Source organism: Coregonus clupeaformis, unplaced genomic scaffold, assembly GCF_020615455.1.
Source record: "Coregonus clupeaformis isolate EN_2021a unplaced genomic scaffold, ASM2061545v1 scaf0050, whole genome shotgun sequence".
NCBI classification, from domain to species: Eukaryota; Metazoa; Chordata; class Actinopteri; order Salmoniformes; family Salmonidae; genus Coregonus; species Coregonus clupeaformis.
The window spans coordinates 984952-1007412 of NW_025533505.1; the positions used below are offsets into that span (position 1 = coordinate 984952).

Below are 22461 nucleotides of genomic sequence, written 5' to 3' on the forward strand. Positions count from 1 at the left end.
AATATAACCTACAGTATAACCTACACTATAACCTACAATATAACCTACAGTATAACCTACAGTATAACCTACAATATAACCTACAGTATAACCTACAATATAACCAACAGTATAACCTACAGTATAATCTACAATATAACCTACAGTATAACCTACAATATAACCTACAGTATAACCTACAATATAACCTACAGTATAACCTACAATATAACCTACAATATAACCTACAGTATAACCTACAATATAACCTACAGTATAACCTACAATATAACGTACAGTATAACCTACAATATAACCTCCAGTATAACCTACAATATAACCTACAATAAAACCTACAATATAAACTACAATATAACCTGCAATATAACCTACAGTATAACCTACAATATAACCTACAGTATAACCTACAGTATAACCTACAATATAACCTACAATATCACCTACAATATAACCTCCAGTATAACCTACAGTATAACCTACAATATCACCTACAGTATAACCTACAATATCACCTACAGTATAACCTACAATATAACCTACAGTATAACCTACAGTATAACCTACAATATCACCTACAGTATAACCTACAATATAACCTACAATATCACCTACAGTATAACCTACAATATAACCTACAATATAACCTACAGTATAACCTACAGTATAACCTACAGTATAACCTACAATATAACCTACAATATAACCTACAGTATAACCTCCAATATAACCTCCAATATAACCTCCAATATAACCTACAGTATAACCTACGATATAACCTACAGTATAACCTACAGTATAACCTACAGTATAACCTACAGTATTACCTACAATATAACCTACAATATAACCTACAATATAAACTACAGTATAACCTACAATATTACCTACAATAAAACCTACAATATAACTGATAATACTGTGATACTAATTGCAACTATATGGCTAATTTGACTGTGGTGCTAGTTGGCCGGATCCGGCCCGAGAACCCATTCAATACGGCCCGCAAAAAAAAAAATGTCTAAAGCTAAATTAAAACTTTGTAGAAATGATAATGGACCTCCATGGATAGTCTCTACAGTATAACCTGATAATTGACCTAGATGTATAGTCTCTTCAGTATAACCTGATAATGGACCTCCATGGATAGTCTCTACAGTATAACCTGATAATGGACCTCCATGTATAGTCTCTACAGTATAACCTGATAATGGACCTCCATGGATAGTCTCTACAGTATAACCTGATAATGGACCTCCATGTATAGTCTCTACAGTATAACCTGATAATGGACCTCCATGGATAGTCTCTACAGTATAACCTGATAATGGACCTCCATGGATAGTCTCTACAGTATAACCTGATAATGGACCTCCATGGATAGTCTCTACAGTATAACCTGATAATGGACCTCCATGTATAGTCTCTACAGTATAACCTGATAATGGACCTCCATGTATAGTCTCTACAGTATAACCTGATAATGGACCTCCATGGATAGTCTCTACAGTATAACCTGATAATGGACCTCCATGGATAGTCTCTACAGTATAACCTGATAATGGACCTCCATGGATAGTCTCTTCAGTATAACCTGATAATGGACCTCCATGGATAGTCTCTACAGTATAACCTGATAATGGACCTCCATGGATAGTCTCTACAGTATAACCTGATAATGGACCTCCATGGATAGTCTCTACAGTATAACCTGATAATGGACCTCCATGGATAGTCTCTATAGTATAACCTGATAATGGACCTCCATGGATAGTCTCTTCACAGCCTGCTAAGCTATCAGTCGTCTAAATGAACGCTAGACAGTCGGGCAGCTTCGGAAATTCCAAAAGCGATGGATAGAGGACTATTTTTTTAATGAATTGGCGCCAAGAAATGTAATCATTTTTATGTGCGGCCTTCTGGACCTTGGTGAAAACCGAATGTGGCCCGTGGGTTAAAATGAGTAGGAGCTATTTGGCTAGCAAGTGCTGTTCCTAGGCCTGTCTGTCTGATTGATTGACTGACTATAGAGGCTCTGTCTGCTAGCAGGGCTGTTCCCAGGCCTGTCTGCCTGTCTCTCTGACTGTAGAGGCTCTGTCTGCTAGCAGGGCTGTTCCCAGGCCTGTCTGACTGACTGACTGTAGAGGCTCTGTCTGCTATAAGGGCTGTTTCCAGGCCTGTCTGTCTGACTGATTGACTGACTGTAGAGGCTCTGTCTGCTATAAGGGCTGTTCCCAGGCCTGACTGACTGACTGTAGAGGTTCTGTCTGACTGTAGAGGTTCTGTCTGACTGTAGAGGTTCTGTCTGACTGTAGAGGTTCTGTCTGACTGCAGAGGTTCTGTCTGACTGTAGAGGTTCTGTCTGACTGTAGAGGTTCTGTCTGACTGTAGAGGTTCTGTCTGCTAACAGGGCTGTTCCCAGGCCTGACTGACTGACTGTAGAGGTTCTGTCTGACTGTAGAGGTTCTGTCTGACTGTAGAGGTTCTGTCTGACTGCAGAGGTTCTGTCTGACTGTAGAGGTTCTGTCTGACTGCAGAGGTTCTGTCTGACTGTAGAGGTTCTGTCTGACTGCAGAGGTTCTGTCTGACTGCAGAGGTTCTGTCTGACTGTAGAGGTTCTGTCTGACTGTAGAGGTTCTGTCTGACTGTAGAGGTTCTGTCTGACTGTAGAGGTTCTGTCTGACTGTAGAGGTTCTGTCTGACTGTAGAGGTTCTGTCTGACTGTAGAGGTTCTGTCTGCTAACAGGGCTGTTCCCAGGCCTGTCTCTCTTACTGTAGAGGCTCTGTCTGCTAACAGGGCTGTTCCCAGGCCTGTCTCTCTTACTGTAGAGGTTCTGTCTGCTAACAGGGCTGTTCCCAGGCCTGTCTGTCTGTCTGTCTCTCTGACTGTAGAGGTTCAGTCTGCTATAAGGGCTGTTTCCAGGCCTGTCTGACTGACTGACTGTAGAAGTTCTGTCTGACTGTAGAGGTTCTGTCTGCTATAAGGGCTGTTTCCAGGCCTGTCTGACTGACTGATTGACTGACTGTAGAGGCTCTGTCTGCTATAAGGGCTGTACCCAGGCCTGTCTGACTGACTGTAGAGGTTATGTCTGCTAGCAGGGAGAGAGAGACAGAGAGAGACAGAGAGAGACAGAGAGAGACAGAGAGAGACAGAGAGAGACAGGGAGAGATAGAGTGAGATAGAGAGAGACAGGGAGAGACAGGGAGAGATAGCGAGAGACGGAGAGAGACGGAGAGATAGAGCGAGATAGAGAGAGACATGGAGAGATAAAGAGAGATGGAGAAAGACAGGAAGAGATAGAGAGAGACGGAGCAGGACACAGAGTCACACAGCCATGCAGACATCAGACAAACTTCAGACAGAGCAGGTCTGAGTACCAAATGCCACGCTATTCTCTGTGGGGCCTGGTCTAAAGTAGTGCACTACATAGGGAACAGGGTACCATTTGGGACACAGCAGAGACCACCTCCACAACAAAAGGAGGAGAAATGAAAGAGGGATTAAGTAAAAGGATAGTTGAGCTGAGATGAGCCCATGGTCTTTGTGTTGTAGTAATGTGGATGGGTGTGTGTGTGTGTGTGTGTGTGTGTGTGTGTGATTTGGTTGTACAGTAATGTGTATATGTTTGTGTTATACATCAGAGAGAGAGGTTCTGACAGACAGCAGGACAGGGAGGACAGACAGGAGGACGGACAGGAGGACAGACAGGAGGACAGGGAGGACAGACAGGAGGACAGAGAGGACAGACAGGAGGACGGACAGGAGGACAGACAGGAGGACAGACAGGAGGACGGACAGGAGGACAGGGAGGACAGACAGGAGGACAGACAGGAGGACAGGGAGGACAGACAGGAGGACAGGGAGGACAGACAGGAGGACAGAGAGGACAGACAGGAGGACAGACAGGAGGACAGACAGGAGGACAGGGAGGACAGACAGGAGGACAGACAGGAGGACAGGGAGGACAGACAGGAGGACAGACAGGAGGACAGACAGGAGGACAGGGAGGAAAGACTGGAGGCAGATGAAGCATCTCAGACAGATCGTCTACAGTCAGACAGAACCTCTGCAGTCAGACAGAACCTCTACAGTCAGACAGAACCTCTACAGTCAGACAGAACCTCTGCAGTCAGACAGAACCTCTGCAGTCAGACAGAACCTCTACAGTCAGACAGAACCTCTGCAGTCAGACAGAACCTCTACAGTCAGACAGAACCTCTACAGTCAGACAGAACCTCTACAGTCAGACAGAACCTCTGCAGTCAGACAGAACCTCTGCAGTCAGACAGAACCTCTACAGTCAGACAGAACCTCTACAGTCAGACAGAACCTCTGCAGTCAGACAGAACCTCTGCAGTCAGACAGAACCTCTGCAGTCAGACAGAACCTCTACAGTCAGACAGAACCTCTGCAGTCAGACAGAACCTCTGCAGTCAGACAGAACCTCTGCAGTCAGACAGAACCTCTGCAGTCAGACAGAACCTCTGCAGTCAGACAGAACCTCTACAGTCAGACAGAACCTCTACAGTCAGACAGAACCTCTACAGTCAGAGTAGAGTCTAATTGTGTTGCTGTCTTGGGGCTCTGTGGGGTCTGTTTGTGTTTGTGAACAGAGCCCCAGAACCAGCTGGCTGAGGGGACTCTTTTCTAGGTTCATCTCTCTGTAGGTGAGGGCTTTGTGGTGGAATGTGTGGGCATCGCTTCCTTTTAGGTGGTTGTAGAATTTAACAGCTCTTTTCTGGATTTTGATAACTAGCAGGTATAGTCCTAATTCTGCTCTGTATGCATTATATGACTGGTCCTTTAATGTTGTAGGAATCTAAAGACATGGAGGACTGACTGGTCCTTTAATGTTGTAGGAATCTAAAGACATGGAGGACTGACTGGTCCTTTAATGTTGTAGGAATCTAAAGACATGTAGGACTGACTGGTCCTTTAATGTTGTAGGAATCTGAGAAGAGAGGTTTGATGGAAAAGATTCACATGGTTCAAGAGACTGTCATCACTGTCCAAAACCTGTTGGAGGAAATCGCATGCTTCGGGGAGAGAATTAAGAAGTGAGCATCTGAATTAGACATTTATTTTATTTAATTGTCCATAAATGTTGATTTGACATGGTGTTCTAGTCTGACATGTATTTATTTTAATTGTCCATCCATTTTGATTTGACATGGTGATCTAGTTAGACATGTATTTATTTTAATTGTCCATCCATTTTGATTTGACATGGTGTTCTAGTCTGACATGTATTTATTTTAATTGTCCATCCATTTTGATTTGACATGGTGTTCTAGTCTGACATGTATTTATTTTAATTGTCCATCCATTTTGATTTGACATGGTGTTCTAGTTAGACATGTATTTATTTTAATTGTCCATCCATTTTGATTTGACATGGTGTTCTAGTTAGACATGTATTTATTTTAATTGTCCATCCATTTTGATTTGACATGGTGTTCTAGTCTGACATGTATTTATTTTAATTGTCCATCCATTTTGATTTGACATGGTGTTCTAGTCTGACATGTATTTATTTTAATTGTCCATCCATTTTGATTTGACATGGTGATCTAGTCTGACATGTATTTATTTTAATTGTCCATCCATTTTGATTTGACATGGTGTTCTAGTCTGACATGTATTTATTTTAATTGTCCATCCATTTTGATTTGACATGGTGTTCTAGTCTGACATGTATTTATTGTAATTGTCCATCCATTTTGATTTGACATGGTGTTCTAGTCTGACATGTATTTATTTTAATTGTCCATCCATTTTGATTTGACATGGTGTTCTAGTCTGACATGTATTTATTTTAATTGTCCATCCATTTTGATTTGACATGGTGTTCTAGTCTGACATGTATTTATTCTGGACATGGTTCTGGTTTGTGCATTCACGTATTTATTATAATCAACATTAAATATCTTATTTATTTTGTATTATCAATGAAATATAGAATAATTAGATAGTGTGTTATGTTCCTGCAATAATGTTTTATCACGTATCTAATCAATATAAATTATCAATATTTGTTTTGTTTTATAAATGAAATATTTAGTGTATATTTTTTTATGTTATGTCAAATATCTACTCCAACCAAAGTGTTGGGCGGCAGGTAGGGAGGCAGGTAGGGAGGCAGGTAGGGAGTGAAGTTGGACGGCAGGTAGGGAGTGAAATTGGGAGGCAGGTAGGGAGTGAAGTTGGGCGGCAGGTAGGGAGGGAAGTTGGGCGGCAGGTAGGGAGGGAAGTTGGGCGGCAGGAGGCAGGTAGAGGAGGTAAGTGGCCAGGTAGGAGGTAGGGGGGCGGCAGGTAGGAAGAAGGTTAGCGCGGCAGGTAGGGGAGGTTGAGCGGCGGGGGGAAGTTGGGCGGCAGGTAAGGAGGGAAGTTGTGCGGCAGGTGAGGAGAGGGAAGTAGGAGGGCAGGTAGGAGGCAGGTAGAGCGAGGTAGGGATTGACGGCAGGTAGGGGGTGAAGTTGGAGGCAGGTAGGAGTGAAATTAGGAGGCAGGTAGGAGAGTGAAGTTGGGCAGCAGGTAGGAGAGCAGGTAGGAGGCAGGTAGGGAGTGAAGTTGGGCGGCAGGTAGGAGTGAGTTGGGCGGCAGGTAGGAGGCAGGTGGGGTGAAGTGGGCGGCAGGTAGGAGGCAGGTAAGGAGGCAGGTAGGGAGGCAGGTAAGGGAGTGAAGTTGGGCGGCGGTAGGAGGGAAGTTGAGCGGCAGGTAGGGAGTGAAGTTAGGGCAGGTAGGGAGTGAAATTAGGGGGCAGGTAAGGGAGTGAAGTTGGAAGCGGCAGGTAGGGAGTGAAGTTGGACCGGCAGGTAGGAGGCAGGTAGAGAGTGGAGTTAGGCGGCAGGTAAGGTGAGAGAGTTGGGCGACAGGTAGGAGTGAAATTAGGAGGCAGGTAGGGAGTGAAGTTGGGCGGCAGGTAGGGAGTGAAGTTGGGCGGCAGGTAGGGAGGCAGGTAGGGAGTGAAGTTGGGCGGCAGGTAGGGAGGCAGGTGGGGAGTGAAGTTGGGCAGGTAGGGAGGCAGGTAGGGAGGCAGGTAGGGAGTGAGGTTGGGCGGCAGGTAGGGAGGCAGGTAGGGAGTGAAGTTGGGCGGCAGGTAGGGAGTGAAGTTGGGCGGCAGGTAGGGAGGCAGGTAGGGAGTGAGGTTGGGCGGCAGCTAGGAGTGGGAGTTGGGCGGCAGGTAGGGAAGTAGCGTTGGGCGGCAGGTAGGAGTAGAGATTGGCGGCAGGTGGGAGTGGGTAGGGAGAAGTAGGTAGGGAGTCAGACAGGTAGAGGAAGTTGGGTTAGAGGAGTAAGTGGTGGAAGTTGGGTGGTAGGTAAGTGAAGTTGGACGGCAGAGGAGTGAGTAGGTAGGTGGAGTGAAGTTGGGGCAGGTAGAGGCAGGTAAGGAGTGAAGTTGGAGCGGCAGGTAGGGAGTGAAGTTAAGCAGGTAGAGAGGCAGGTAAGGAGGAGGTTGGGCGGCAGGTAGGAGTGAAGTGAGGGCAGGTAGAGAGGCAGGTAAGGAGTGAAGTTGGGTGACAGGTAGGGAGTGAAGTTGGGCGGCAGGTAGAGAGGCAGGTAAGAGTGATTTGGGCGGCGGTAGGAGTGAAGTTGGGCGGCAGGTAGGGAGACAGGGTAGTGAGTGGCGGGTGGGAGGCAGGTAGGGAGTGAAGTTGGGCGGCAGGTAGGGAGTGAAGTTGGACGGCAGGTAGGGAGGCAGGTAGGGAGTGAAGTTGGGCGGCAGGTAGGGAGGCAGGTAGGGAGTGAGGTTGGGCGGCAGCTAGGGAGTGAAGTTGGGCGGCAGGTAGGGGAGTGACGTTGGGCGGCAGGTAGGGATTTAAGTTGGGCGGCAAGTAGGGAGTGAAGTTGGGTGGCAGGTAGAGAGGCAGGTAGGGAGTGAAGTTGGATGGAAGGTAAGGAGTGAAGTTGGGCGGCAGGTAGGGAGTGAAGTTGGGCGGCAGGTAGAGAGGCAGGTAGGGAGTGAAGTTGGGTGGTAGGTAGGAGTGAAGTTGGGCGGCAGGTAGAGGGGTGAGTTAGGCGGCAGGTAGGGGAGGAGGGAAGTTAGGCAGTGAGGAGGCAGGTAGGGAGTGAGGTTGGGCGGCAGCTAGGAGTGAAGTTAGAGCGGCAGGTGGGAGTAGCAGTTGGGCGGCAGGTAGGGATTTAAGTTGGGGGGAAGTGGATTGGGTGGCAGGTCAGGTGGTAGTTGGGCGGCAGGTAGGGGAGGCAGGTAGGAGGTAAGTTGGGTGGTGGAGGTGAGTGAAGTTGGGACGGCAGGTGGGAGTAAGTTCGGCAGGTAGAAGGCAGGTAGGAGTGAAGTTGGATGGTAGGTAAGTGAATTAGGCGGCAGGTAGGGAGTGAAGTTGGGCGGCAGGTAGGAGTGAGATTAGGCGGCAGGTAGAGAGGAAGGTGGAGGGAGGTTGGGTGGTGGTAAGGAGTGGGTTGGGGGGCAGGTAGGGAGTGAATGGGCGGTAGGGAGGCAGGTAGGGAGTGAAGTTGGGCGGCAGGTAGGGAGGCAGGTAGGGAGTGAAGTTGGGCGGCAGGTAGGGAGTGAAGTTGGACGGCAGGTAGGGGAGTGACGTTGGGCGGCAGGTAGGGATTTAAGTTGGGCGGCAAGTAGGAAGTGAAGTTGGGTGGCAGGTAGGGAGTAGTTGGGCGGCAGGTAGGAGGGCAGGTAAGGAGAAGTTGGGTGGGGTAAGGTGAAGTTGGACGGCAGGTAGGAGTAAGTGAAGGCAGGTAGAGGAGGGGGGTAGAGTTGGATAGCAGAGGTAAGGAGTTGGAAGCGGCAGGTAGAGAGTGAAGTTGTGTCAGCAGGTAGAGAGTGAAGTTGGGAAGCAAGTAAAGTGAAGTGGGTGGCAGGTAGGGAGTAGAGGTTGGTGAAGGTGGAGCCAGGTAGGAGTGGTTAGGCGGCAGGTAGGAGGGGAAGCTAGGCGGCAGGTAGGTAAGTGAGTGGGTGGCAGGTAAGGGAGTGAAGTTGGGCGGCATGTAGGGAGGCCGGTAGGGAATGAAGTTGGGAGGCAGGTAGGAAGTGAAGTTGGGCGGCAGGTAGGGAGTGAAGTTGGGCGGCAGGTAGGGACTGAAGTTGGGAGGCAGGTAGGGGAGTGTTAGGTGGTAGGTAAAAAAGTGAAATTAGGCGGCAGGTAGGTAGTGGTTAGGCGGCAGGTAGGGAGTGAAGTTAGGAGGCAGGTAGGGAGTGAAGTGGCGGCAGGTAGGGAGTGAATTTGGGCGGCAGGTAGGGAGTGAAGTTAGAGCGGCAGGTAGGGAGTGAAGTTTGCGGCGGTGGGGTAGAGTTAGACGGCAGGTAGGGAGTGAAGTTGGGCGGCAGGTAGGGAGTGAGTTGGGCGGCAGGTAGGAGGTGAAGGTTGGGCGGCAGGTAGGGAGGAAGTTAAGCGGCAGGAAGGAGTGGAGATTGGGCAGGTAGGGAGTGAAGTTAGGGCGGTAGGAGTGAATTGGCGGCAGGTGGAGGGAAGTTAGGTGGCACGTGGGGGTGAAATGGCGGCAGGTAGAGAGTGAGGTTAAGGCGGCAGGGTGGAGGAGAGTGAAGGCAGGTAGGGAGTGAAGTTGGGAGGCAGGTAGGAGTGAAGGTGGGCGGCAGGTAGGGTTTGGGCGGCAGGTAGGGGAGTGAAGTTGGGCGGCGGTAGGGGAGTGAAGCTGGGCGGCAGTGGAAGTGAAGATTGGCGGCAGGTGAGGGAGAGGTTGGCGGCGAGAGAGAGGAGTGAAGTTGCGGCAGGTAGGGGAGTGAAGTTGGGCCGGTAAAGGGAGTAGAGAGTTCGGGCAGCAGGTAGGGAGTGAAGTTGGGCGGCAGGTGGGGAGTGAAGCTGGCGGCAGGTAGAGAGTGAAGTTGGGTACAGGTAGGAGTGAGGTTGGGGCGGCATGTGGGAGGCAGGTAGGGAATGAAGTTGGGGAGCAGGTGGGGAGTGAAGTTGGGCGCAGGTAAGTGAAGTTGGGAGGCAGGTAGGAAGTGAAGTTGCGCGGCAGGTAAGGAGTGAAGTTGGGCGGCAGGTGGGAGGCGGTGGGTGAGATTGGGTGGTAAGTGAGGGTGAAGTTGGGCGGCAGGTAGGAGTGAAGTTGAGCGGCAGGTAGAGGCTAGGGGTGGAGTTGGGTGGTAGGTAAGAGGGTAAGCCAGAATGTAGGGAGTGAAGTTGGGCGACAGGTAGGGAGTGAAGTTGGGAGGCAGGTAGGGAGTGAAGTTGGGCGGCAGGTATGGAGTGAAGTTGGGCGGAAGGTAGTGAGCCAGGTAGGGAGTGAAGTTGGGCGGCAGGTAGGGAGTGAAGTTGGGCGGCAGGTAGGGGTTGAAGTTGGGCGGCAGGTAGGGAATGAAGTTGGGCGGAAGTTAGGGAGGCAGGTAGGGAGTGAAGTTGGGAGGCAGGTAGGGAGTGAAGTAGGGAGGCAGGTAGGGAGTTAAGTTGGGCGGCAGGTAGGGAGTGAAGTTGGGCGGAAGGTAGGGAGCCAGGTAGGGAGTGAAGTTGGGCGGCAGGTAGGGAGTGAAGTTGGGAGGCAGGTAGGTAGTGAAGTAGGGAGGCAGGTAGGGAGTGAAGTTGGGAGGCAGGTAGGGAGTGAAGTTGGGAGGCAGGTAGGGATTGAAGTTGGGCGGCAGGTAGGGAGTGAAGTTGGGCGGCAGGTAGGGAGTGAAGTTGGGCGGAAGTTAGGGAGGCAGGTAGGGAGTGAAGTTGGGAGGCAGGTAGGGAGTGAAGTAGGGAGGCAGGTAGGGAGTGAAGTTGGGAGGCAGGTAGGGAGTGAAGTTGGGAGGCAGGTAGGGAGTGAAGTTGGGCGGCAGGTAGGGAGTGAAGTTGGGAGGCAGGTAGGGAGGCAGGTAGGGAGTGAAGTTGGGCGGCAGGTAGGGAGTGAAGTTGGGAGGCAGGTAGGGAGTGAAGTTGGGCGGCAGGTAGGGAGTGAAGTTGGGCGGAAGGTAGGGAGGCAGGTAGGGAGTGAAGTTGGGAGGCAGGTAGGTAGTGAAGTTGGGCGGCAGGTAGGGAGTGAAGTTGGGCGGCAGGTAGGGAGGCAGGTAGGGAGTGAAGTTGGGCGGCAGGTAGGGAGTGAAGTTGGGAGGCAGGTAGGGAGTGAAGTTGGGCGGCAGGTAGGGAGTGAAGTTGGGCGGCAGGTAGGGAGTCAGGTAGGGAGTGAAGTTGGGCGGCAGGTAGGGAGGCATTTAGCCTAGTGGTTAGAGCATTGGGGTATTAACCAATGTTACAACTCCATTGTGTCCTCCTCCCAGAGTGCAAAGAACCTTGGCGTGATCCTGGACAACACCCTGACGTTCTCCGCTAACATCAAAGCGGTGACCCGATCCTGCAGGTTCATGCTCTACAACATTCGCAGAGTACGACCCTACCTTAAACAGAAAGCGGCACAGGTCCTAATCCAGGCACTTGTCATCTCCCGTCTGGAATACTGCAACTCGCTGTTGGCTGGGCTCCCTGCCTGTGCCATTAAAACCCTACAACTTATCCAGAACGCTGCAGCCCGTCTGGTGTTCAACCTTCCCAAGTTCTCTCATGTCACCCCGCTCCTCCGCACACTCCACTGGCTTCCAGTTGAAGCTCGCATCTACTACAAAACCATGGTGCTTGCCTACGGAGCTGTGAGGGGAACGGCACCTCCTTACCTTCAGGCTCTGATCAGACCCTACACCCAAACGAGGGCACTACGTTCATCCACCTCTGGCCTGCTGGCCCCCCTACCTCTACGGAAGCACAGTTCCCGCTCAGCCCAGTCAAAGCTATTCGCTGCTCTGGCACCCCAATGGTGGAACAAGCTCCCCCACGACGCCAGGACAGCGGAGTTACTGACCACCTTCCGGAGACACTTGAAACCCCACCTCTTTAAGGAATACCTGGAATAGTATAAAAGTAATCCTTCTACCCCCCCTCCCCCACCCCCCCATAAAAAAAGTGGTTGTCCCACTGGCTATCATAAGTTGAATGCACCAATTTTTAAGTCGCTCTGGATAAGAGTGTCTGCTAAATGACGTAAATTAAAAATGTAAAGGTTGCTGGTTTGAATATCAAAGCCGACAAGGTGAAAATTCTGTCGATATGCCATTGAGCAAGTCACTTATGGCTGACTCTGTAAAACAACACATTACACTGCACCTATCATACTACTATGGCTGACCCTGTAAAACAACACATTAAACTGGACCTATCATACTACTATGGCTGACCCTGTAAAACAACACATTACACTGCACCTATCATACTACTATGGCTGACCCTGTAAAACAACACATTACACTGCACCTATCATACTACTATGGCTGACCCTGTAAAACAACACATTACACTGGACCTATCATACTACTATGGCTGACCCTGTAGAACAACACATTACACTGGACCTATCATACTACTATGGCTGACCCTGTAAAACAACACATTACACTGGACCTATCATACTACTATGGCTGACCCTGTAAAACAACACATTACACTGGACCTATCATACTACTATGGCTGACCCTGTAAAACAACACATTACACTGGACCTATCATACTACTATGGCTGACCCTGTAAAACAACACATTACACTGGACCTATCATACTACTATGGCTGACCCTGTAGAACAACACATTACACTGGACCTATCATACTACTATGGCTGACCCTGTAAAACAACACATTACACTGCACCTATCATACTACTATGGCTGACCCTGTAAAACAACACATTACACTGCACCTATCATACTACTATGGCTGACCCTGTAAAACAACACATTACACTGCACCTATCCGGTATATGTAACAATAATTATTTATCTTTGAATATGTTGTATTCCTCAATATTGTTGTCACATATGTTTCTACTCAATATGAATATGGATTGTGTTTCAACTCAATATGAATATGTATTGTGTTTCTACTCAATATGAATATGGATTGTGTTTCAACTCAATATGAATATGTATTGTGTTTCTACTCAATATGAATATATATTTTGTTTCTACTCAATATGAATATGGATTGTGTTTCTACTCAATATGAATATATATTGTGTTTCTACTCAATATGAATATGGATTGTGTTTCTACTCAATATTAATATGGATTGTGTTTCTACTCAATATGAATATGTATTGTGTTTCTACTCAATATGAATATGTATTGTGTTTCTACAATATTAATATGTATTGTGTTTCTACTCAATATGAATATGGATTGTGTTTCTACTCAATATGAATATGGATTGTGTTTCTACTCAATATGAATATGGATTGTGTTTCTACTCAATATGAAGATGTATTGTTTCTACTCAATATGAATATGTATTGTGTTTCTACTCAATATGAATATGTATTGTGTTTCTACTCAATATGAAGATGCATTGTGTTTCTACTCAATATGAATATGTATTGTGTTTCTACTCAATATGAATATGTATTGTGTTTCTACTCAATATGAATATGTATTGTGTTTCTACAATATGAATATGTATTGTGTTTCTACAATATGAATATGTATTGTGTTTCTACTCAATATGAATATATATTGTGTTTCTACTCAATATGAATATGTATTGTGTTTCTACTCAATATGAATATGTATTGTGTTTCTACTCAATATGAATATGTATTGTGTTTCTACAATATGAATATGTATTGTGTTTCTACTCAATATGAATATGTATTGTGTTTCTACAATATGAATATGTATTGTGTTTCTACTCAATATGAATATGTATTGTGTTTCTACAATATGAATATGTATTGTGTTTCTACTCAATATGAATATGTATTGTGTTTCTACTCAATATGAATATGTATTGTGTTTCTACTCAATATGAATATGTATTGTGTTTCTACTCAATATTAATATGTATTGTGTTTCTACAATATGAATATGTATTGTGTTTCTACTCAATATGAATATGTATTGTGTTTCTACAATATGAATATGTATTGTGTTTCTACTCAATATGAAAATGTATTGTGTTTCTACAATATGAATATGTATTGTGTTTCTACAATATGAATATGTATTGTGTTTCTACTCAATATGAATATGTATTCTGTTTCTACAATATGAATATGTATTGTGTTTCTACTCAATATGAATATGTATTGTGTTTCTACAATATGAATATGTATTGTGTTTCTACTCAATATGAATATGTATTCTGTTTCTACAATATGAATATGTATTGTGTTTCTACTCAATATGAATATGTATTCTGTTTCTACTCAATATGAAGATGTATTGTGTTTCTACTCAATATGAATATGTATTGTGTTTCTACTCAATATGAATATGTATTGTGTTTCTCCAATATGAATATGGATTGTGTTTTTACTCAATATGAAGATGCATTGTGTTTCTACTCAATATGAATATGGATTGTGTTTCTACAATATGAATATGTATTGTGTTTCTACTCAATATGAATATGGATTGTGTTTCTACTCAATATGAATATGTATTCTGTTTCTCCAATATGAATATGGATTGTGTTTTTACTCAATATGAATATGTATTGTGTTTCTACAATATTAATATGTATTGTGTTTCTACTCAATATGAATATGGATTGTGTTTCTACTCAATATGAATATGTATTGTGTTTCAACTCAATATGAATATGTATTGTGTTTCTACTCAATATGAATATGGATTGTGTTTCTACTCAATATGAAGGTGTATTGTGTTTCTACTCAATATGAAGATGTATTGTGTTTCTACTCAATATGAATATGGATTGTGTTTCTACAATATGAATATGTATTGTGTTTCTACTCAATATGAATATGGATTGTGTTTCTACTCAATATGAATATGTATTGTGTTTCTCCAATATGAATATGGATTGTGTTTTTACTCAATATGAATATGTATTGTGTTTCTACAATATTAATATGTATTGTGTTTCTACTCAATATGAATATGGATTGTGTTTCTACTCAATATGAATATGTATTGTGTTTCAACTCAATATGAATATGTATTGTGTTTCTACTCAATATGAATATGGATTGTGTTTCTACTCAATATGAATATGGATTGTGTTTCTACTCAATATGAATATGTATTGTGTTTCTACTCAATATGAATATGTATTGTGTTTCTACTCAATATGAATATGGATTGTGTTTCTACTCAATATGAATATGGATTGTGTTTCTACTCAATATGAATATGTATTGTGTTTCTACTCAATATGAATATGTATTGTGTTTCTACTCAATATGAATATGGATTGTGTTTCTACTCAATATGAATATGGATTGTGTTTCTACTCAATATGAATATGGATTGTGTTGTCTTCCTCAGCACCTTTAACTGGTCAGTCCCGTTCCTCTCCAACCTGGCCTTCCTAATCCTGGTTACAGTAACAGTTATAACATACTTCATCCCTGTACGATATATCCTTCTAATATGGGGTAAGTGCATGTTTTCTTTTGTTAAGATATATATATATAACTATTGTCCATTTCCATGTCAATTGATTTTATGAGGTCAGCATAACAAATAGACCAAAACAATACACTATCATTCCTTTTCCTTTTTATTGGATTATAGCTGATTCAGATTACTGGGAATGAAACGTTTATACAGGCTGTTTTATTTAGCTTCTCCTGAATGTCTGTTTTACCAGGAATTAATAAATTCACCAAGAAATTACGGGCCCCGTACGCCATCGACAACAATGAGGTGTTTGATTTCCTGAGGAGAGTTCCTTCAGATGTTCACAAGGTAAGTGCCTATAGCAGGTTAAAGGGCTATTCCACCACTTTTCAACAGATAAAAAAGTGCAATTCAGTGATTTACAAAGACTCTGAGATTGACAGGGAACCTGATAATGCTCTTCCCCTGCCTAGAAAGTCATCAAATGGAAATGTAGAAACTGATGCAGGTTTTTACTTTTGATGCAATGTGATGATGTCATCCATTGCACTTTTAAAGGACCTTTTCTTCTTATGTTTGTAACTACAGCACATAGAAATGTTATTCTGTTATTCACATGTAGACGCTGGTATGGTGCTGGAGATAATGAATAGGTTAAAAAGTGGTGGAATTTCCCTTTCAGGTTATAGCCTCTAGATCAGATTCAGGAAGCCAGTAAACCTCTAGTCTTTCAGCGCTGCTTTCTACTGAAATATCCCACAGGTTGTTTCTGTGTTACCTGGTTGTTGCCTGTGTCATTTGCTCCGTCTACTTAATTATAGCCCGGTCTAATTTCTGTTATGATGTTTCCTCCCTAACATCCCTTGTGGAGTATACAAAGTGTTAGGCTTCAGGAGCCTTTCTGTTGCCGGGCGAAGGCACCACAGAGTTGATCACTTCAGGGACCATTGGCACCACAGAGTTGATCACTTCAGGGACTATTGGCACCACAGAGTTGATCACTTCAGGGACTATTGGCACCACAGAGTTGATCACTTCAGGGACCATTGGAACCACAGAGTTGAGAGTAGGGTTGCAAAATTCTGTTAACTTTCCCAAAAGTCCTAGTTTTTTTCCGGAAATCTCAGTTGGAAGATTCAGGAGGGAATAACCAGGAAATATGTGAATCCTCCAATCGGGGAAGTTACCAGAATTTTGCAACCCTAGTTGAGAGCTACTGTGACTGTTGTGTGACCTCGACTGGTAGTATGAACTCTGACCCTGACCTAACCCAACCCTAACACTCTAACCCTAATCCTCTGCTGTTATGAACGGTACCTGGCCATATTCCTCTGGTAGTATGAACTCTGACCCTGACCCTAACCCTAATCCTCTGCTGTTATGAACGGTACCTGGCCATATTCCTCTGGTAGTATGAACTCTGACCCTAACCCAACCCTAACACTCTAACCCTAATCCTCTGCTGTTATGAACGGTACCTGGCCATATTCCTCTGGTAGTATGAACTCTGACCCTGACTCTAACCCTAATCCTCTGCTGTTATGAACGGTACCTGGCCATATTCCTCTGTGTATAGGTGCAGTACAGTGAGCTGAAGACGGTGAGCGCCCAGAGTCCTCTGAGGAGGAAGAGAACCATTGAGAGGAGGTGATGGAGGAGTGATCTATGGTCCCCGATGGAAGACGTGGCCATTGCACACTGTTGACGCCTCAGACTGTTATGCCCTGTGTGCAACTGTGCATATAGTGGAGGATATGCTGGGGATATCTGGATCATATTCCTCTATGTCCGAAATTGGTTAGAAAACTGCTCCTGAGTTATTGGTCCTCTGTAGTCAGTTGGTAGAACATGGCACTTGCAGTGCCAGGATAGTGGGTTAATTCCTGGGACCCTAACCCTAACCCATAAATGGATGCACGCATGACTAAGTCGCTTTTGGATAAAAGTATCTGCTAAATGGCATCTATACTGAACAAAAATGTAAACGCAACATGGAACAATTTCAAAGATTTTTCTGAGTTACAGTTCATATAATAAAAATCAGTCAATATAAATACATTCATTAGGCCCTAATCTATGGGGGTGCAGCCATGGGTGGGCCTGGGAGGGCATAGGCCCACCCACTGGGGAACTAGGTCCAGCCAATCAGAAAATGTTTTTCCCCATAAAAGGGCTTTATTACAGACAGAAATACTCCTCAGCACAACCCCCCCACCCCCATCAGACGATCCCGCAGGTGAAGAAGCCGGATGTGGAGGTCCTGGGCTGGCGTGGTTACAAGTGGTCTGCGGTTGTGAGGCCAGTTGGACGTACTACCAAATTCTCTAAAACGACATTGGAGGCGGTTTATGGCAGAGAAATGAACATTACATTCTCCGGAAACAGCTCTGGTGGACATTCCTGCAGTCAGCATGCCAGTTGCACGCTCCCTCAAAACTTGAGAAATCTGTGGCATTGTGTTGTGTGACAAAACTGCACATTTTAGAGTGGCCTTTTATTGTCCCCAGCACAAGGTGCACCTGTGTAATGATCATCATGCTGTTTAATCAGCTTCTTGATATGCCACACCTGTCAGGTGGATGGATTATCTTGGCAAAGGAGAAATGCTCACTAACAGGGATGTAAACATATTTGTGCACAAAATTTGAGATAAAAAGCTTTTTGTGCGTATGGAACATTTCTGGGATTTTTTATTTCAGCTCATGAAACTTGGGAGCAACCCTTTCCATGTTGCGTTTCTATTGTTGTTCAGTTTATATTAGCAGTCAGACATGGATATTGTAAAACCAACGGGCTAAATGCTCAATCACCAGCACGGTTTCCTCCTACTCTACATAAAGACGGCCTCAACACGGGCTAAATGCTCAATCACCAGCACGGTTTCCTCCTACTCTACATAAAGACGGCCTCAACACGGGCTAAATGCTCAATCACCAGCACGGTTTCCTCCTACTCTACATAAAGACGGCCTCAACACGGGCTAAATGCTCAATCACCAGCACGGTTTCCTCCTACTCTACATAAAGACGGCCTCAACACGGGCTAAATGCTCAATCACCAGCACGGTTTCCTCCTACTCTACATAAATACGGCCTCAACACTGACTTTAGTTGGACACTTTTTATAATATTGTTCACTTATCTTTGTTTAATGTAAGATACTTTTTAATCAAAAAACCGTTTTATCCTGATTTGTTATTCTCCACTTTTCGGACATTTTAAAATGTATTTGTTTAAAGTATCTACAATTCTACTTGTTAAAGTTTCAGAATATTATTCTTAATAGAGATGTATAAATGAATGAAAAGCTGCTTTAGCCCATCAATAGAAATATGATGTCATTGTTATTCTATGATTCTATCCCTTTTCATTGTAAAGCCAGATCAGGTTGAAATCTGTTTTTACAGATAATGAAAGAATGTAATTTTAATATTTCTAGATTTTACTTTCTTTTTAGAATTCACCATTTTGAGATGTGTTATTTGGTCCTCAGTGTACAGAACCCACCCCCCACCTCATATCTAAAATCAGCAGTATCATGTAAAGAAATTCAAGACCCTCAACATATCTCATATCCTCATTCCCATCATATACAGTACAGAGGATAAAGCGCTTTAACACTATATTTATTATTTTATGTACTACATGTTATGCAATGTCTAACTTTCACACTGAATGTATAATATTCTGTGTCTTGGCTGTTTGATTTAAACGTTTATACCCTCTACAATACATATTCCTGTGCATGCTCATTTTGCTGGTGAATGGTATGGGACCAATTTGCTCATCTAATATCATGCATTGGTATTATATACAATAAACACAGCATGATTTACCTCAACGGATACTTTTACTGTCTGTCTGACTGTCTGACTGTCGGTCTCTGTCTTACTGTCTGTCTGTCTGACTGTCTGCTGTCTGTCTGTCTGTCTGTCTGTCTGTCTGACTGTCTGTCTGACTGTCTGTCTGTCTGTCTGTCTGTCTGTCTGTCTGTCTGTCTGTCTGACTGTCTGTCTGACTGTCTGTCTGTCTGTCTGTCTGTCTGTCTGACTGTCGGTCTCTGTCTTACTGACTGTCTGTCTGTCTGTCTGTCTGTCTGTCTGACTGTCGGTCTCTGTCTTACTGACTGTCTGTCTGTCGGTCTGACTGTCTGTCTGACTGTCTGTCTGTCTGTCTGTCTGTCTGTCTGTCTGACTGTCTGTCGGTCTGACTGTCTGTCTGACTGTCTGTCTGTCTGACTGTCTGTCGGTCTGACTGTCTGTCTGACTGTCTGTCTGTCGGTCTCTGTCTTACTGTCTGTCTGTCTGACTGTCTGTCGGTCTCTGTCTTACTGTCTGTCTGTCTGTCTGTCTGTCTGTCTGACTGTCTGTCTGTCTGACTGTCGGTCTCTGTCTTACTGTCTGTCTGACTGTCGGTCTCTGTCTTACTGTCTGTCTGTCTGTCTGTCTGTCTGTCTGTCTGTCTGTCTGTCTGACTGTCTGTCTGTCTGACTGTCTGTCTGTCTGACTGTCTGTCGGTCTGACTGTCTGTCTGACTGTCTGTCTGTCGGTCTCTGTCTTACTGTCTGTCTGTCTGTCTGTCTGTCTGTCTGCTGTCTGTCTACTACCAGGCTATCTGCTACCTAGATACCACACAACCCAACCACCAAGCTACCAGGCTATCTGCTCCCTAGCTACCACACAACCCAACCACCAAGCTACCAGGCTATCTGCTCCCTAGCCACCACACAACCCAACACCAAGCTACCAGGCTATCTGCTCCCTAGCCACCACACAACCCAACCACCAAGCTACCAGGCTATCTGCTCCCTAGCCACCACACAACCCAACTACCAAGCTATCTAGCCACCCAGCTATCAGGCCTTTCATTAGAGAGATACATATTACTAGAAGCCACAAGCAACATCCAGACAGACTCGTTTAGGGATTAAAAATATTTAAACAATTAGACTCTCAGGGCCGGCTTCCCAGACAGATTTAGTGTGTCCGGGAAACCAGCCCATATAGTCCTAAGGAGAGAAGCCCATGGGCCTGGACTATCAGTGACCAGTATATTGCATAGTGTCATATAGTTATTATATTGACTCAGATATTCCATTGAATAGGCTGGTGTCAAGGGTACTAGAAGGACATTTCAATAGGCTGGTGTCAAGGGTACTAGAAGGACATTTCAATAGGCTGGTGTCAAGGGTACTAGAAGGACATTTCAATAGGCTGGTGTCAAGGGTACTAGAAGGACATTTCAATAGGCTGGTGTCAAGGGTACTAGAAGGACATTTCAATAGGCTGGTGTCAAGGGTACTAGAAGGACATTTCAATAGGCTGACACATATAGGCTGAACATGAATACGTATAAATAGATGTTTCTGAATTACCAAGTAAAATCACCCCAGCTGAGGGAGGAGGGGGAGGGAGGAGGGGAGGGAGGAGGGGGGAGGCATGTAAAATCACCCCAGCTGAGGGAGGAGGGGAGGGAGGAGGGGAGACATGTAAAATCACCCCAGCTGAGGGAGGAGGGGAGGGAGGAGGGGAGGGAGGAGGGGGAGGGAGGAGGGGAGACATGTAAAATCACCCCAGCTGAGGGAGGAGGGGGAGGGAGGAGGGGGAGGGAGGAGGGGAGGGAGGAGGGGAGACATGTAAAATCACCCCAGCTGAGGGAGGAGGGGAGGGAGGAGGGGGAGGAGGAGGGGAGGGAGAAGGGGAGGGAGGAGGGGAGGGAGGAGGGGGAGGGAGGAGGGGAGACATGTAAAATCACCCCAGCTGATGGAGGAGGGGAGGGAGGAGGGGGAGACATGTAAAATCACCCCAGCTGATGGAGGAGGGGAGAGGGGAGGGGAGGGAGGAGGGAGGGAGGAGGGAGGGAGGAGGGGAGACATGTAAAATCACCCCAGCTGAGGGAGGAGGGGGGAGGGAGGAGGGGAGACATGTAAAAATCACCCCAGCTGAGGGAGGAGGGGGAGGGAGGAGGGGGAGGGAGGAGGGGAGGGAGGGGAGACATGTAAAATCACCCCAGCTGAGGGAGGAGGGGGAGGGAGGAGGGGAGGGAGGAGGGGAGACATGTAAAATCACCCCAGCTGATGGAGGAGGGGAGGGAGGAGGGGAGGGAGGAGGGGAGGGAGGAGGGGGAGGGAGGAGGGGAGACATGTAAAATCACCCCAGCTGATGGAGGAGGGGGGAGGGAGGAGGGAGGGAGGAGGAGGGAGGAGGGAGGGAGGAGGGGGGAGGGAGGAGGGGGAGGAGGGAGAAGAAATCCCATGAGGAGGGAGGGAGGAGGGGGAGGGAGGAGGGGGAGACATGAAAATCACCCCAGCTGATGGAGGAGGGAGGGAGGAGGGGAGGGAGGAGGGGGAGGGAGGAGGGGGAGACATGTAAAATCACCCCAGCTGAGGGAGGAGGGGGAGGGAGGGGGAGGGAGGAGGGAGGCGCCCAGCTGAGGGAGGAGGGGGAGGGGGAGGGAGGAGGGGGAGACAGTGAAAATCACCCCAGCTGAGGGAGGAGGGGGAGGGAGGAGGGGGAGGAAGGAGGGGAGACATGTAAAATCACCCCAGCTGAGGGAGGAGGGGAGGGAGGAGGGAGGGAGGAGGGGAGACATGTAAAAATCACCCCAGCTGAGGGAGGAGGGGGAGGGAGGAGGGGAGGGAGGAGGGGAGACATGTAAAATCACCCCAGCTGAGGGAGGAGGGGGAGGGAGGAGGGGGAGGGAGGAGGGGAGACATGTAAAATCACCCCCAGCTGAGGGAGGAGGGGAGGGAGGAGGGGGAGGGAGGAGGGGAGACATGTAAAATCACCCCAGCTGAGGGAGGAGGGGGAGGGAGGAGGAGGGAGGGAGGAGGGGAGACATGTAAAATCACCCCAGCTGAGGGAGGAGGGGGAGGGAGGAGGGGAGGGAGGAGGGGAGACATGTAAAATCACCCCAGCTGAGGGGAGGGAGGGGGAGGGGAGGAGGAGGAGGGAGGAGGAGACATGTAAAACCACCCCAGCTGAGGGAGGAGGGGGGAGGGAGGAGGGGGGAGGAGGAGGGAGACATGTAAAATCACCCCCAGCTGAGGGGGAGGAGGGGGAGGGAGGAGGGAAAGGGGGAGGGAGGAGGGGAGGGGACATGTAAAATCACCCCAGCTGAGGGAGGAGGGGAGGGAGGAGGGAGGAG

The 22461-nt window shown here is 46.5% G+C and overlaps 1 protein-coding gene across 2 annotated transcripts in view; it reads left to right on the top strand.

Moving 5' to 3' along the window:
* mctp2b (multiple C2 domains, transmembrane 2b) overlaps positions 1-17224 on the top strand; it is a 161112-nt gene extending 143888 nt beyond the window's left edge. For both annotated transcript variants that reach the window (XM_041869467.2, XM_041869468.2), the window contains exons 20-23: positions 4946-5055; positions 15242-15351; positions 15567-15664; positions 16893-17224. In XM_041869467.2, the coding sequence (XP_041725401.1) occupies positions 4946-5055; positions 15242-15351; positions 15567-15664; positions 16893-16967 (393 nt within the window). In that variant the 3' untranslated portion in view covers positions 16968-17224. The remainder of the gene's footprint in view (positions 1-4945; positions 5056-15241; positions 15352-15566; positions 15665-16892) is intronic.
* The last annotated feature ends 5237 nt before the right edge of the window (positions 17225-22461 follow it).